General features: G+C 66.3%; 1 protein-coding gene across 1 annotated transcript; it reads left to right on the top strand.

The window, feature by feature from the left end:
• Positions 1-2,560: 2,560 nt before the first annotated feature.
• On the top strand, positions 2,561-9,178 carry SLC25A10 (solute carrier family 25 member 10). The gene is made up of 11 exons (XM_079797608.1): positions 2,561-2,771; positions 4,821-4,940; positions 5,380-5,494; positions 5,582-5,630; positions 5,741-5,782; positions 6,458-6,501; positions 6,683-6,753; positions 7,032-7,124; positions 7,320-7,397; positions 8,067-8,123; positions 8,235-9,178. The coding sequence occupies exons 1-11, from the start codon at positions 2,679-2,681 to the stop codon at positions 8,334-8,336; spliced, it is 864 nt and encodes a 287-aa protein (XP_079653734.1). The 5' UTR covers positions 2,561-2,678; the 3' UTR covers positions 8,337-9,178.
• Positions 9,179-16,068: the final 6,890 nt, after the last annotated feature.

Here is a 16,068-nt window from a genome sequence, read left to right as displayed (position 1 = left end):
CCGGACAGCAGTGTCAGACCTGGGGGCCCCTGTGGCCTGTGCCCGGGGGATGGCCCTGGCCCTGGGGCCACCTGGCCTTGGCCGTGGGCTCTGCACTGGGAGGGGGATCTGTGGGTCCCGACTTCCCCGCTGGTGCCCACACAGCACCTTACAGGACCCCGTGAGATCCCAGTAGGAATTATTAGCATTCCTGCTCTTTGCCCAGCCTGGTGGAAAGGTCACGGGACACAGCTGAGAGGGAGCTGGAGCTGGCTTGTGCTTCCTGCCCCCACTGGCCGTTCCAGGGACCCCGGTGTCTGCCAGGCCACCCACGTGGCTCCGTCCTCCCTGCTGGGCTCCGGGAGAAAGTGCAGATGTCCCAGAACAGACCCCAGGCCCCACCCGAGAGCCCGGCCTGGCTGGCAGCCCTGTCCTCAGACTTGCCCGTCACTGCCCGTCAGCCCCGGGCTGGGATCCATCTGCGAAGCCCGCTGGGCCGTTCTCTGTCCCTGACCCGCAGTATTAGTGCATTCCCCACCTCCCGGATTCTGACCGGTCTTTTCCAGGAACTGCATTTCAGATGCTGCTCTTTGCATTTTTATTCTTTTATTATTATTATTATTAATTGATTTCAGAGAGGAAGAGAGAGATAGAAACATCATTGATGAAAGAATCATTGATGGGCTGCCTCCTGCATGCCCCCTACTGGGGATCGAGCCCGCAACCCAGGCATGTGCCCCTGACTGGAATCAAACCCGGGACCCTTCAGTCCCCAGGTCAATGCTCTATCCACTGAGCCAAACCAGCCAGGGCTGCATTTTTATTCTTAGTGTCCAGGCTGATGAGCCTCCCGCCAGCCCTTCCCAATTTGGGGACGGTCCCCAGAGGGAGTGCTGGGGGTCCCTGCCAGCAGGACCCGGTCCAGCCCTCACACCCCTCGAGCCCCGGCCCCCGGAGGTCGCTCACTCCCACTTCAGAGGCCCCTGCTCATCAGCTTGTTTGCTTCTTTGTAGTCAGGGCCCGAGCACCTCACCGGGGCTGATCCCAGGGTGAACGGGGCAGGTGTGGGGCAGGGAGTGGGCTTGGCCGGCCCCTCACTCTCCTGGGATTCCTGCCAGGGCCACGCCCCCTGCCTCCCGGGTTCTGTTTGCTAAAAACGGATTAAGGGAGGAACACTGGCTGCTCCCACCCACCTGTGCACTCACTGGCTGACCCTGTGGGTGCGCTGACCGGGGTCCCCACAGCCCTGGTGCCTGGGGAGGGCGCTAACTGAGCTCCGGGCCAGGGCGGCTCCCAGCCTGTGGATCAGCTGTGAGAGCCACTCGGTCTCCTTGGTGGGGCTTCCTGTGAGACCCCCTCCCCTCTGGTTCCCTCCGCCCCCAGCGAGCCCCTGGGGGTGTGCTTACTTAGTTTGCATCTGACATCCTTAAAAACAAGTCCACACCCAGGACGTGCTTAGAGAGGAGGGGGAAGAGGAGCATCAATGTGAGGAACCCCATGGGCTGCCTTCCCTACGCCCCGACCAGGAATCAAACCAGCAACCTCTCTGGGCACAGGAGCCGGCTCAGCCCCGCCGCACGGACATCTTTCTCAAGCCCCCCTCCCCCTTCAGACCAGGCAGCTGCCTGTGGCCAACCTGCCCCTCCCCCTGCCCCCGGACACCATCCGGCTCTTCACTGCCCAGCGGATGACCTCAGGGTCCGAGGCCGCCGGTGCTCCGGAAGACCTGGCTCCAGAGTCTCCAAGTGGCCACTTCAGTCCAATAGATGGCGGGTTTGCTCACATCCTGGAGACTGGCTGGTGCCCAGAGGCCATGAGGCCAGGCTTTGCGGGTTCAGGGGACCAGGAGTGGGTTCCCAGTGCCCCTCCCCCTTCTCCCTTGGGCTGGGGGCTGCAGTGGTGGAGCCCGTAGGTCCTGCCCTGGGGAAGGGGTCTGGCTGGCTGTGCCCCCTCTGAGACTGGAGGCTGCTCCGGCAGAGAACGCCTGGGTCCCCAAGATCCTGCCTGAAAGTGTGGCCCTGGGGACTTGGGCCTCCCTCCCCTTCCTACTGTTGGCTGGGGGGTGGGTGAGCGCGGGAGCCTACAGGCGGGCACCCTGCTGATGGTCGCCTGGGGGCCGGAGCCTGGCGCTGGAACCCGGGTCTGTCTCCCAGGACTCCAGCCCGGGGCTGCCTGGTCAGAGGGAGGCCTGAGGCCGGACTTGGCCGGGAAGTCCGGGTTGAGGCGGTGTCTGGTCTCGGAATTGCCTTTCGCCCCTAGTTTTACTGAAACCGCAGGCTGGTCCCAGGGGAGTCGGCTGCTGCTTGCAACTGCACGTGTCCGGGGAGGACCGCAACCTGCGGGGCGGGTGCCTGCGGAGGCGGGGGCTGGCAGAGCCACGTGCCCCAGGCGTGGGGCGGACCTGGGGGCACCGGGGCGGCCCACGCAGCAGCCTCCGAAGTCCGCGCGGCCTGCAGAACGGGGCAGTGGCATCCACGGCTCCGCGGCCCCTTTAAGACACAGGGGCGTGGCCTCGTCGGCCCCGCCCCGGATGCGGCCCCGCCCCGCGCCGCGCGGGCGTATTGGCTGCGCCGGGCGCGGGTGGCAGACGCGCTTTGAACCCGGCGCTGGGGCGGCGCGGCCGGTTCGGTTCGGGTCGGGGTCGGGCTCGGGGTCCGGGCGGGGTCGGGTCAAGCCGGGCAACCGGCGCTGCCGCGGGCATGGCGGCCGAGGCGCGCGTGTCGCGCTGGTACTTCGGGGGCTTGGCCTCGTCCGGGGCCGCCTGCTGCACGCACCCGCTGGACCTGCTCAAGGTGAGGGCGGCCGGCCGGGCGGCGGGGCCGGGCTCCGCGCCGCCCAGGCTCCCGCACCCGCGGGCACCGGCCGGCCTGGCCTGGCCCCGAGGACCGCAGCCCCCGGGCTCGCTGCCCCGCCCGCCGCCGACAGCGGGGAGGAGGGAGGCCCCAGCCTGTCCCCGGGGGGTGGGCGCCCCGCGTCCCGGCCCCGGAGGCCTGTCCCTCCCCGCCCCGCGCTTCGCTACCCGTGACCTTCGGCAGCCACTCGGCCTCGCCGCGCCGGTTCCCCCCGCTCCTCCGAGGACGTTGTGCTGCCCGACGACGACGGTCGAGGGGCGGTCCCCGCGCACCCAGGGCCCGCACCCGGCTGCCCCCCTGCCCGGCGGAGGGAGGGGAAGGAGGGATGTGGCCCCGGCGCCCCCGCCTTGGGCTGCTTCCTCCTGGACTGGTGGGTGCCTGGCAGCCTCGGGCCTGTGTACACACGGGTGCTGCCCCGCTTATGGGCAGAATCAGATCAAACCTCCTTGTCTCCAGGGCCAGCCACGGGCTGGTTTTCTGCCCTGTCTCCCCACAAAGAACAAAGGAGAAAGGGCCGGGACACAAACCACAGGCCGCCCAGGGAGTGGGCACTGTGTCACGTGGGGCTGTGGGCAAGGGCCGGCCACCCAGCCACCCCCAGCTGTCTGTGCCCACGTGGCCTCCTGGGAGGAATGGACTCCTGTGGGCCGCCTGACCGGGCACCCCACCCCCCAGCCCCGCGTCCCCTGCCTGTGGGCAAGCTTCTTTCCGCAGCCCTTCTCCTAAAGGGAAGGGATTGCCTGTAATTAGTAAAAATGCCACCTGATGAATTCCAAGGGCGAGTATCAGGTGAGCAGGGACCTGGGCGTCCCTGCCCTGCGGTTAGCAGAAGCTGAGGCTGGCAGCCCAGTTGCCGGGCCTGAGACCTGGCTGGCCTGGCAGCAGCCCCCGGGCCTGGAGGGTGCGCTGACCACCAGAGGGCACGGCGGGGAGCGGGAAGGTGCTTCTTGGTTGGGAGTGAAGAGCCCTCCCTCACCCTGTTTATTTGCTTTCTGGATGCCCACACAGGTCCCCACCCCCACCACAGGGGGCCCCGAGGCTCAGGCTCTGACCAGGAGCCCTCGCAGCCTGGCCTGGCCCCTTGGGGCGTGGTCTCTGCCCCTGGCCCTTCCCACCCGCCCCCAGGTGCTGTTTGCCTCCAGGATGAGTCAGGGGAGGCAGGTGCCACAGGAGCAGGGCTACCCTCTGCCCGGGAGCAGGTGGCCTCGTGCCAGGGGTGGAGGCCGGCCTTGGAGGAGGCCCGGGCCGGGTTTTTACCTCTCAGCGTGGCCATTGGGGAAATTATTTTAAAGCTCCTGGATCTTTCTCTGTCTCATGTCCTGACTTGATCCTCAGCCTCTTCTTGCCTGGACGGGAGCTGCTGCCCGCGTGGCCGCCCTGACCGCAGGCCCAGTGCCTGCTGTCCTGCCCAGCTTGGCTCGGGCAGCAGGAGGACACGGCTGTGTCCCTGAGCTGGGCACAAGCCCTCTCCATCCCCACCTTTGCTGCTCCACTACCCGGAGGCCCCGGGAAGAGCCTGAAGAGGGGGGAGGGTGTATCCACTGAGTCCCTTCATCCTCATAGCACAACGAGGGAAACTGAGGCACGGGTCAGTGACCCGCCCACGCCGGCCCTGCGGAGTGTGACTGCCTGAGGCGGCCTTTCCCTTCTGCCTCTCCCAGTCCCCACCTGCCTCTCCCAGTCCCCATGCTTCTGAGTCCCCATAATTTTGTCCCCTGAGAAGTGAGTTAGGCTGAACAGTGGGGCTCTGGAGTCACCCTGCTGGGTCCTGCCTCAGTCTCCTCGTCTGTAAAATGGGGCTGCTGATCCCCACCCACAGCAGGTGCCCAGACGACTCTCACATGCCTGGTGGGTGCGCCAGTTCCCTGGTGTTGTCACTTGTAAACAGTAGGTTGGTGGCAGGCGTGGCCCGTGGCCACAGGGTTGTGTGGGGGAGGGGAGCAGCTTAGGCTGCGGGAAAGGACTCAGCGGTGTGTCCCTGCCCCCCAGGTGCACCTGCAGACGCAGCAGGAGGTGCGGATGCGCATGACGGGCATGGCGCTGCAGGTGGTGCGCTCCGACGGCCTGCTGGCGCTTTACAACGGCCTGAGCGCCTCGCTGTGCCGACAGGTGCCTGCCGGGCTCCCGTGGGTCCGGGCCCAGAGCCCACGTGCTGAGCGGCCCCCGGGGCAGAGGGGAGGGCTGGCCCGGACGTGCTGTGCCTCCTGCCCGCTGGGCGCCCGTGGGCATCGCAGCAGCTTCCTCCTCTGTGAGGCTGCTCAGGAGGGAGGAGCCCGGGCCGGGAGCTGGCCCCCAGGTGGGCGCAGGGCGGGTGGTGTGGGGTGTGCTGCTCCACCCGCACAGCCGGCGGGAGACTGCCACTTACAGGTGGGGAAACTGAGGCAAACGGGCTCAGCCACCTGTTGGCCGGGAGGGCTGCTCGTTGTCCCCGTGGTCAGGGTGATGCCCAGCCAGCTGGGCGGGGGGGGGGGGGGGGTCAGGGGTGCACGGTGTGCCTGCCCTGTCCTGCCCCGCCCCCTGCACTCTCTGAGCCGGCCCCTCCCCCCAGATGACCTACTCGCTGACTCGGTTCGCCATCTACGAGACCGTGCGGGACCGAGTGGCCAAGGGCAGCGAGGGGCCCCTGCCCTTCTACAAGAAGGTGCTGCTGGGCGCCGTCAGCGGTGAGTGGGGCGCGGGGGCTCGGGCCGCGGGGCCGCGGGGCCGCAGGGACACTGCCGGGTCACGTGCTGGGTCTGGTCTGTTGCCAGGTTGCATCGGAGGCTTTGTGGGGACTCCCGCCGACATGGTCAACGTCAGGTCAGTGGCCCCCAAGGTCAGGGTCTCGGCTGTCCCCCGATGGGTCCGGCCGAGCCTGTGGGGCGAGCCGAGGGATCCCCGCCGCCCCCTGAGCCGCGTCCTCGTTTCAGGATGCAGAACGACATGAAGCTGCCCCAGAACCAGCGCCGGAAGTGAGTCGTGGGCCGAGTTCTGCCCTTGGGTGTGGCCGGTGGGCGCTGTGCGGGGGCTCAGCTGGGACTCAGCGGCCATGGGGAGCAGAGCAGGGCGCGGGGGCTTCCCTGGGGGGTCTGGGACCAGGGCTGATGGCGGGCGCCCGTCACGTCTGCTCCCCGTCGGCGCCTCGCCCACGTTTCTCCGGAGGACGGCCTAGGAGCCTGCGTTGGGCTTTTCAAAGGGGTGGGGAGCTGGGATTTTTTTGGTGATAAAAGCACCGTTTTTCATGACGTCTAAGCACTGTCCACTCTGAGGCTGTTTGTGGACAGACGCCCAGGTGAATCCCGTCACGGGCGTCAGCTTAGGGGGAAGGTGGCTCCGAGCCAGCCCGTTGTGCACCCCCCAGCCGGGCAGAGCGTGCGGAGGGGCCTGGTGACGGGACCCGGGCGCCCCGTCCTCCTGTCCTGGTATCAGCCGGGCGGGCCGCTCCCGGGTGCCCAGGGGTGTTCCTGTGGGTCTCTGGGGTCTTGGGGCCGAGGTCCCCGAGGGAGGAGACTGCTCTGAGCTCCGGACAGGCCCTGGCTCCTTGGCTTCCCCCATCCTTCCTTGAGGGTCTCGGGGCTCGTCCTGGGGAACCCCCAGGGAGCCGTGGTCGGGGGAGCCTCACGTGGTTCCGTTCTGTGTCCCGGCAGCTACGCCCACGCCCTGGACGGCCTGTATCGCGTGGCCCGTGAAGGTGAGGAGCAGGCCCTGGTGGGGCAGGAGCTGGGGCAGGAGCTGGGGCAGGGGCTGGGCAGGAGCTGGGCAGCCCCAACCGGGAGCCCAGAGCCCCGAGGAGGCAGAGGGGAAGGCAGCATCGTCCAGAGCTGGGGCAGCCTGACGGACGTGGCCGGTGCCCCACCTTCTCCCCCCTGCAGAGGGTCTGAGGAAGCTGTTCTCGGGTGCAACCATGGCCTCCAGTCGGGGGATGCTGGTCACTGTGGGCCAGGTAGGCCTTCTATGAGGGAAAGGGGGGCTCGGGGGAGCCTCCGGGGGTCCCTGTCCTGCCTAGCCCCCCCAGAGACCACAGAGGAAGTGGGGGCCACAGGTGGGCACTGGGAAGTGGGCACAGGCGGGCGGGTGGTGGCTGTGGGCAGCCCCTCGCGGCCCGGGTCTCACCTGCCCAGGAGCTCCAGTGCGTGCCCGTGACGCCCGCGGGTGCTGGGTGACCTGGGTGGTGTCCCCGTGGGCCCCCTCGGCGTTCCCTGACCTCCCTGCACCCCACAGCTGTCCTGCTACGATCAGGCCAAGCAGCTGGTCCTGAGCACGGGGTACCTGTCGGACGGCATCTTCACGCACTTCATCGCCAGCTTCATCGCCGTGAGTGCCGGGCGGGGCGGGGGCGCTGGACGCCCCCTCAGACTGGGGGTGCCAGGCCAGGAGAGGGCACCCCGGCCCAGGCTACAGTGGTCAGTGCCCCTGCAGCCCTGGGTCGCCTCCCAGGGGTCTGGGCAGGGCTGAGGGGCGCCCAGGCATCGCCCATGCAGGCCCGTTGGTGACATGCCCCCTCCCCAGGGCGGGTGTGCCACGGTCCTGTGCCAGCCCCTGGACGTGCTCAAAACCCGCCTGATGAATTCCAAGGGCGAGTACCAGGTGAGGGGGCCTGGGGGTCCCTGCCCTGCGGCTGCCAGGCTCTGCCCTGCGCCCAGGTCCTGGCCCGGGGGTGGCCGACAGCTGCCCTCCCCCCCCCCGCTCCCCCCTCCCTGCCCCGCCCCGTCCCTCCCAGCCGCCTCCAAGCAGGCCTGGCCCCGTGTGCCCCTGAGTCAGAGTCTCTGACGCTGACAGGCAGGGCCCGGCGCCCACCCAGGAGCACGGCCTGGGCTCCACGGTGCCCACGGCGCCCTCTGTGTCTTCACCCCCTCGCCCCCCCGCCCTCAGGGCTCTGGTTCTGCCACATCAGCAGTCAGCCGGGCAGCGGCCGGGCAGCCGTGACCTTTTGGCTCACACATTGTCCCTGTTTGAATGTCCGGCCGCGGGTCACTGCACGCAGCTGTTGGCCTGCAGCCCGGCTGTGGGAGGGGGTGCTCCGTGTGGGAGGGGGTGCTCCGTGTGGGAGGGGGGCTCCGTGTGGGAGGGGGGCTCCGTGTGGGAGGGGGGCTCCGTGTGGGAGGGGGTGCTCCGTGTGGGAGGGGGTGCTCCGTGTGGGAGGGGGGCTCCGTGTGGGAGGGGGGGCTCCGTGTGGGAGGGGCGCTGTGGCCGGGCTGTGGGAGGGGGGCTCCGTGTGGGAGGGGCGCCCTCCATCTGCCTCCCTCGTCCCTGCAGGGCGTGCTGCACTGCACCATGGAGACGGCGAAGCTCGGGCCGCTGGCCTTTTACAAGGTTCGGCGAGAGGGGGCGTGGGTGGCACTGGTGGGGAGGATGGTGGTGCCGGGGGTCAGGGCACAGCGGGTGGGGGCTGGGGTCCCCTAGCTCTTCACTCCGTCCCCCCAGGGCCTCGTGCCGGCCGGCATCCGCCTCATGCCGCACACCGTGCTCACCTTCGTGTTCCTGGAGCAGCTGCGCAGGCACTTTGGCGTCAGAGCGCCGTCCTGACGGGCGGGAGCACCGGCCCCGCCCCTCCTCCCCGCGGCCACCTGCCTCCTGCCTGGTCAGAGCCCTTCCGGCAGCGTGGCCCCCACCCCGTGGCTGCACCCCCCCCCACTCCCCGCCCTGCACACGGCCACACGCAGAGGCAGGCGTCCGGGCCGCTCCCCTCCCCAGCGGGCAGTGAACACGAGGGGGGTGCGCTGGGCTGTCCCGTTTCCTGGGGTCCCTGCCCCCTGGCCCCGAGGGGCCCTCAGCACGTCCCTCAGGGACAGCGGGCGCTGCGCCCTTGTCCCGGGCTGCGGCCTCCGTGATGCTCACAGGAGCTGAGCCCACAGCTAGGTCAGGACCACGAGGCGGTGCAGACGGGCGCACGGGCTCGAGTGCCGGGCCCCTTGCCCCTCCCGCGCCAGCCAACCCCAGTTGCTTCAACAGTTCGTTTTGCCAGAACTCAGCGCCCAGAGGCCACTGCTGTCCCTGGGCTGAGCCTGTCCCTCGCTGGCCGCGCTGCGCCCCCTCCCGAGCAGAGCTGGGCAGTGGGGTCCTCGGGGCCTCCCTGCGGACGGCGCCCCAAGGCCCAGCAGCGGGTCAGCCAGAACCCGCAGGCTCTGCTGCAGCGCGGCCCGTTCTCCCCACGAGCCGGCTCCGTCCTCTGCGCCCGGCCTCGGCTGTGCCCCCGGCAGGGGGGGCAGGGACGGCAATAAAGGACAGTGAGCTGCCCCTGGTGCGTCTGTCCCTGTGTCCAGGCTGCCCGCTGGTCTGGCCACCTTGCTGTTCAAGGGCAACGGGGCCCCCTACACCCTCCCAGGAGGCCTAGGCTCATGGGGGGCCCAGAGCGGGAAGCCCAGCCCTGGCTGGTGCCCTGAGGCCTGTGGCTGAGGGATTGGGGGTGTGGGTGAGAGGTTGGGGTGTGGGTGAGGGGTTGGGGTGTGGGTGAGGGGTTGGGGTGTGGGTGAGGGATTGGGGGTATGGGTGAGGGGTTGGGGGTGTGGGTGAGGGGTTGGGGTGTGGGTGAGGGGTTGGGGGTGTGGGTGAGGGGTTGGGGTGTGGGTGAGGGATTGGGGGTGTGGGTGAGGGGTTGGGGTGTGGGGATGGCAGCCCTAAACCAGCATGGGGGTGGGTAGGTGTGCGAGCTGGGAGGTCTGGTCGGTGCTGTGTCCCAGGTCCCGCTCACCGTGGACCCACAGGCCCCCTTCCCAGCAGGCACCTGGGGCGGGAGACCCTTAGCTGAGCTGGTGGCGTCCCCTTCTCCGCTGTGGGAGGCGCCCGAGTCCCAGCGGCTCCTGGACACTGGCTGCTGGTCCAGCGAGCCCAGGGCTGGGGAGAGCCTGGGCGGGGGGCCCTCAGACGGGTGGGGGTGGGGAGCTGGGCACTGCCCAGGACAGGCCAGGAGGGCTGGGCAGCCCAGCCCGCTCAGACCTCAGGGCCCTGACCCCGGTCTGGAGCGTCGAGCGGGTAAGCAGGACTGTAGAAGGTGGCGATGGTTGCACAGCTGTGACCACGCTGAAAACCGCGGAACCTCAATGAGGCTGCTGTTAAAGCCAGCGCCCGCACCCACCTCCCTCCCCAGCTTCCGCGGGAGCACCCGGGCCCTCCGCACCCGCTGGAGCGTTCGGGAGCAAACCCTGGGAGTCGGGTCGTTGGTGGGGAGACGCTTCGCGTCTGGGAGGGCCTTGCAGGGGCGCCAACCCAGCAGCCTCGTGGGCGTGAAGAGGACGGGTCGGTGTGCTGGCCTCGGCCACCTGGCCCTCAGCTGCTCTGACGGAGCACCAGCCTGGCATCGATCACCTGCGTGCCAGTGTGCCGGCCAGTTGGCATCTCACCAGCCTCCCAGCCTGGCCCCCATGATGCCACGCCTGCTGGACCAGGGCTGAGGGAGAAAGTGCCCCGTCTGGTTAGGCGGTTTGGCAGGGACGGGCCTGGCCGGGGCCCAGTGCAGGGCAGAGAGCAGAGGGTGGGGTGGACGGGATGAGGTTTCCAGGGCACAGAGGAGGGCGTGGGCAGAGCTCCCCGGGCCTCCTGGCACAGAGCACCCAGCATAGCAAAGGGCTGGGCGCAGGGCCCTCCCCGGGGAGGTTTTGGTTCAGGGCCCACAGCCCTCATTGCGTGGGGTCAGCACCATCTGGAGTGTGAGGGGCCTGGGCCGGCCCCGCCCTCCGGGGGTCTCACTGCCCCGGCCTTGGGTCCTCTGGCCCCGGGAGGGCAGGAGGGAAGCCCCACCTTTCCCATCAGCCCAGGCCTTTTCCTTAAAGAAAGACTGTCTGGTTTGTAAAATGCCCTGGCTGGTGTTGCTCAGTGGATAGAGCGTCGGCCTGCGGACTGAAGGGTCCCCGGTTTGATTCTGGTCAGGGCACATGCCCGGGTTGCAGGCTGGATCCCCAGTGGGGAGCGTGCTCTCATCATTGTTGTTTCTCGCTCCCTCTCCCTTCCTCTCTGAAATCAATTCATTGATGTTTCTCTCTTGCTCCCTCTCCCTTCCTCTCTGAAACCAATAAAAATATATTTTTTTAAAATTTCAGCAAGGGCACCAGACAGATTCAGTGGGAAAGCCAGGTTTGGCTTTATTTTTTAAATATATTTTATTGATGTCAGGAGGGGAGAGGGAGAGAGCGAAACATCGATGATGAGGGAATCACCGACTGCCTCCTGCACGCCCCACACTGGGGACCGGGAATCGAAACGAACCCTGACCTCCTGGTTCATAGGTCAACGCTCAGCCACTGAGCCATGCCGGCCGGGCTGGACGCAGGGTTTTCAACAAACGGCGCCGGAGCCGAGCAGTCACATGCACAGGCGACTTTGGACCCTTCCCGCACACGCAGAGTGACCCCGAGCTAAAGGGCAGAGCTCACACGACAACGTGGAGACGTGGGCAGAACACGGAGGGGACGAGCAGAGGCTGTGCACTCAGAGTTCGGCGGGAGGGGCCTCCGTGACCCGGGAGCGCGCCCGCGGTCGGTCCCATCCTCCCACCGTTTCCCACGGCCGGGGCCCAGGCCCTGTCCTGTGTGTCATCTGGGGTTCTGCCTTGTCCTGTGTGGGTCGTACACCCGAGGTCACCCGCCTCCCGGGGGGGGGGGGGCAGGGTGCGGGGCTCCGGCCACAGCCTCCTGGGAGGAGCTGCTCCGCTCCCCACGGCTCCGTCTCGGGGTGCCTGCCGGTGTCCGCACAGAGGTGAGGGCCACAGGGAGTGTCCCGGCGAGGTGAGCCCTAGCCGGGCAGCCCTGCGGGAGTCGGAGCAGCCGGGCTCCTCGTGTGCGGGGCTGCTGTCTGCCCGCAGTCAGCGCTGCGGCTACAGGCACGTACCGGGCAGGTGCCCCAAGTACTACCTCCCGGGGATGAACCCTCAAGGAGGACGTAGCCCGCAATCGGACCCCTGGCTTCCTCCCCTCCTGTGCCCCTTCCACCCTCTGCTGCTGCTTTTTTCTTTGGTTAATCCTCACCCGAGGATGTTCTTCCAGGGGAAGGGAGGGGAGAGACCGAGACATCCACACGAGGGAGGGAGAGACCGAGAGAAACATCCACACGAGGGAGGGAGACACCGATTGGTGCCTCACCAGGGCCAGGGATGGCGCCTGCAACCAGGTACGTGCCCTTGACCGGAATCCAACCCTTCAGTCCGAGGGCCAACACTGTGCCCTGAGCCACACTGGCCAGGGCGCACCCCCTCCTTACAAACGCGTGAAAGCAGCTGCGAATGGCCTTCCCAGGAGCACCTGAGCTCTTGCTCCCACACCTGTGTGGCCTGTTTGGCTCAAATAAGCTCAGAACTCCCCTAAGGCTTCGCGCCTTCTCACGTGGGCGTGTCATTGGCGGGTGGCTCCCACCCTCCTGCCAAAGGCCGGGTGGGGTTTCGAGCCCCAGGCCTCATTGATTTTTTAAAAATATATTTTAATTGATTTCAGAGAGAAAGGGAGCGGGAGAGATAGAAACATCAATGCTGAGAGAGAATCATGGATCAGCTGCCTCCTGCACGCCCCCACTGAGGATCGAGCCTGCAGCCCGGGCCTGTGCCCTTGACTGGAATCAGACCTGGGACCCTTAAGTCCGCAGGCCGATGCTCTATCACCTGAGCCAAACCAGCCAGAGATTATATATATATATATACATATATATATATATATATATATATTTATATTTATATTTATATATAAAATATATTTTATTAATTTTTTACAGAGAGGAAGGGAGAAGGATAGAGAGTTAGAAACATCCGTCAGCTGAGTCCTGCACACTCACCACTGGGGATGTGCCCACAACCAAGGTACATGCCCTTGACCGGAATTGAACCTGGGACCCTTCAGTCCATGGGCTGATGCTCTATCCACTGAGCCAAACCCCAAACCACCCAGGGCTAGACATATATTTTCAAAAAGAAGAAAAAAAAGTCACTCCTGCCCTGGTCGGTGGCTCACTTGGTTGAGCGCCATCCCGTGCACCAAGAGGTCGCCGGTCGGGGCACATGCCCGGATTGTGGGCTCGATCCCCAGAAGGGGGCATACAGCGAATCAATGTTCTCTCCCATTGATGTTTCTCTCTCTCCCTCTCCCTTCCTCTCTGAAATCAATAAAAATATATTTTTTAAATCTGGCGAAATCCTAACAACTATGAGTGCCACTGATCACCCTCTATGGCCCCTAACCCTGACCCACCCCAGCATGAACCCTGACCCCTGACCCTATCACTGACCCCAAGGGTGACCCAGGCACGGCATGGCCTCCACCCCCCCCCCACCCCGGGGGCAGGGCCACTCCTAGCGCCCTCGTATAGGGGCGTGTGTCTTCCTGCTCCTCCTCCGTCTCCCAAACCCCGGAACTGACCCTCTGCCCCCAGGGGACCCAGTTGAGGATGGAGAAGCCTGGGTGGGGGGTGACCACCTAGGGGCCCGCAACACAGCAGAGCCTGTCACTCCCCGCGCGGCCGCTGGGGGGCAGCCGGGCGACGCTGACCGCGGGGTGGGTGTGGCCGGGGGCTGGTGGGCGGGGCGGTGGGTGTGGCCGGGGCTGGTGGGCGGGGCGGTGGGTGTGGCCGGGAGCTTGTGGGCGGGGCCGGGGCGGGGCGTCGGGTGGAAGGAGCGGCCGAGGGAGAGTTTCCGGGGTTCGGCCGGGACCATACGAACTGGAAAACTCAGGCCCAGATCCGGTCCGAGCCGCCCGCCCGGCGGAGGAGGCCGCAGGGCCCGAGCGAGGGGGGCTGCCGGGCGGGACCAGGGCGCAGGCTTCGGCCGGCGGGGCCCCCACCCTGAGGGCTCCCCGAACTGGAGGCGCCCGGCCGACATCGACCTGCCTGCGCTCCGGAGCCGGCGCGGACGCGGAGGAGGGGCGGCGGGGCGTGCGGGGGTGACACGCGTCGGAGCTGCAGGGGCGAGCGGGTTCGTGTGGCCTGAGCGCAGGCCGGGGAGGGCGAAGGCGAGTCTGTCCCGCCGGAGTGTCTGCCCTGCGGACGCCGTGGGGGGCCTGGGGGACCCCAGCAGACCGCCCGCGCAGCGTGTGCAGAGAGCCTCCGGCTGCCTCTGGTGCGTGACTGGGGTGGCCGCGGGTGCAGGTGGACATGGGGGCTGGAGGGAGAGGGCTCTGCAGAGGAAGCCGGCCTGGGGACGCTGGACGCAGGATGCAGCGTGTGTCCCCCCAAGGGCCTGCACCCCCACTTCCTGTTCTGACCCCCGTGCCCCTGCATGTGACAGTCCTTCCTCACCCTCCAAGGCCGCGGGGTGCAGCCTTCTTTCCCAGGCGACAGCTCGCACCCCGCGGGGGTTACTGGGAACCCTGGACCCCCCTGGGGTGGCCTCTACCCAGCACCCCAACACGGAGTCCCCAGGTGGGGATTGGAGGACCAGCCACCACCACGCAGAGCCACTGCAGGGGCCGCACGGGCAGCAGGAAGAGCCGGCGGCTAGTGCTGGGGGCACCCACCGCCCACCACAGGTCCCCTCCCCCAGGCCGGGCCCCAGGCCCGTGTCCCTGAGGCCTCCCCCTGGGAGACGCACCCTCAGGTGAGCCTGCACCTGACCCCTTCCCGCTCCCATCCACGTCCTGCAGCCGCTGGCAGCTGAGATGCCGACGAGGCCCATTCCAGACCCCGACGCGCTGGCCCCGCGGGAGCCTTAGGGTGGCCTGGGCCCAGCGCCCTCGCCCAACCCGGCCCGGCCATGGCTCTCTCTCACCATTGATGTTTCTCTCTCTCCCTTCCTCTCTCTGAAATCAATAAAAATATATATATTTTTAATTGTTTTATTGCCCTGGCTGGTTTAGCTCAGTGGATAGAGCGTCAGCATGGGGACCGAAGGGTCCCAGGTTCGATTCTAGTCCAGGGCACAGGCCCGGGTTGCGGGCTCCATCCCCAGTGGGGGGTGTGCGGGAGGCAGCCAATCCATGATTCTCTCTGATCATTGATGTTTCTATCTCTCCCTCTCCACTCCTCTCTGAAATCAATAAAAACATATATAAAAATTGTTTTATTATGGTGAAATGTAATAAATAATATAATGATATTAACATATCATGAATCTGAGTACACCTCACTCCATTGCATTCAGACGCTGCGTGTCCATCGAGGTCAAGGTCAAGGCCGACCCTCCCCTCCGGAAGGTGAACTCGCCGAGGGCAGGAGCGTTCCCGCAGGTGCGCGGTGCGCACGCTGCAGGTATACCGCATCGGACTGGGACAGCGCTGGGGAGCCCGGGCCCGCCACTCGGCTCAGCGGCAGGAAGCCCATGCACGTGGCTGTGCAGCCGTCACCATCATCTCCAGAACGCCTCCTTTTCTTTCTTTTTTAAATCGTGAGGGTTGTGCCCTCGCTCGTTTGGCTCAGTGGATAGAGCAGTGGTCGGCAAACTGCGGCTCGCGAGCCACATGCGGCTCACAAGCCGTGGTTTGCCGCTCTGTTGACGAATGAGTTTGCCGACCACTGACCTAGACTCTCGATTCCAATAATTACAGGCTGTTGTTGTTCCTTGTGATTAAGCCCCTATCCCAGTGGTCGGCAAACTCATTAGTCAGCAGAGCGGCAAACCGCGGCTCGAGAGCCGCATGTGGCTCGCGAGCCGCAATTTGCCGACCACTGGGATAGAGCATTGGCCTGCCGACCGAAGGGTCCCGGGTTCGATTCCAGTCAAGGGCACAGACCTCAGTTGGGTTGCTGGCTCCTCCCTGGCCTGGGCCCTGGTCAGGGCATGAGCAGGAGGCAACCAATCGATGTGTTTCTCTCACATCGATGTATCTGTCTCTCTCCCTTCCACTCTAAAAAATCAATGGAAAGCTATCCTCGGGTGAGGATAAAAAAACAGATAGTGAGCGTTTTTTTGTTTTTAATGTTTTTTAAAAAATTGATTTTAGAGAGAGAGGAAGGGAGAGGGAGAGAGAAATAGAAACATCAATGATGAGAGAGAATCATGGACCAGCTGCCTCCTGCATGCCCCACACTGGGGACAGAGCCCGCAACCCGGGTATGTGCCCTGACCGGGAATCGAACCCTGACCTCCTGGTTCCTAGGTCGATGCTCAACCCTTGAGCCGGGTGAGAACGTCCTCATTTTCTTAACCTGAAACTCTGTCCCATGCAACACCGACCCCCGCCCTGGCACCCCCGTCCTGTAGCGTAGACCGGACCGACAGACGGGCGTGCCTCTGACGCATGGGCCTGGCCGAGGCGATGTTCTGAGATCAGGCTCAAGGAGGACGGTGGCCGCCATCCTGCCTGGCCCGAGGAAGGAGCGAGCGGCCTGCAGGGACCGAGGCCTGAGA

This window comes from Cnephaeus nilssonii, assembly GCF_951640355.1.
Source record: "Cnephaeus nilssonii genome assembly, chromosome: 19".
Taxonomy (NCBI): Eukaryota; Metazoa; Chordata; class Mammalia; order Chiroptera; family Vespertilionidae; genus Cnephaeus; species Cnephaeus nilssonii.
The sequence above is the reverse complement of the archived record's forward strand: the minus strand, read 5'-3'. Positions and strand labels throughout refer to the sequence as shown.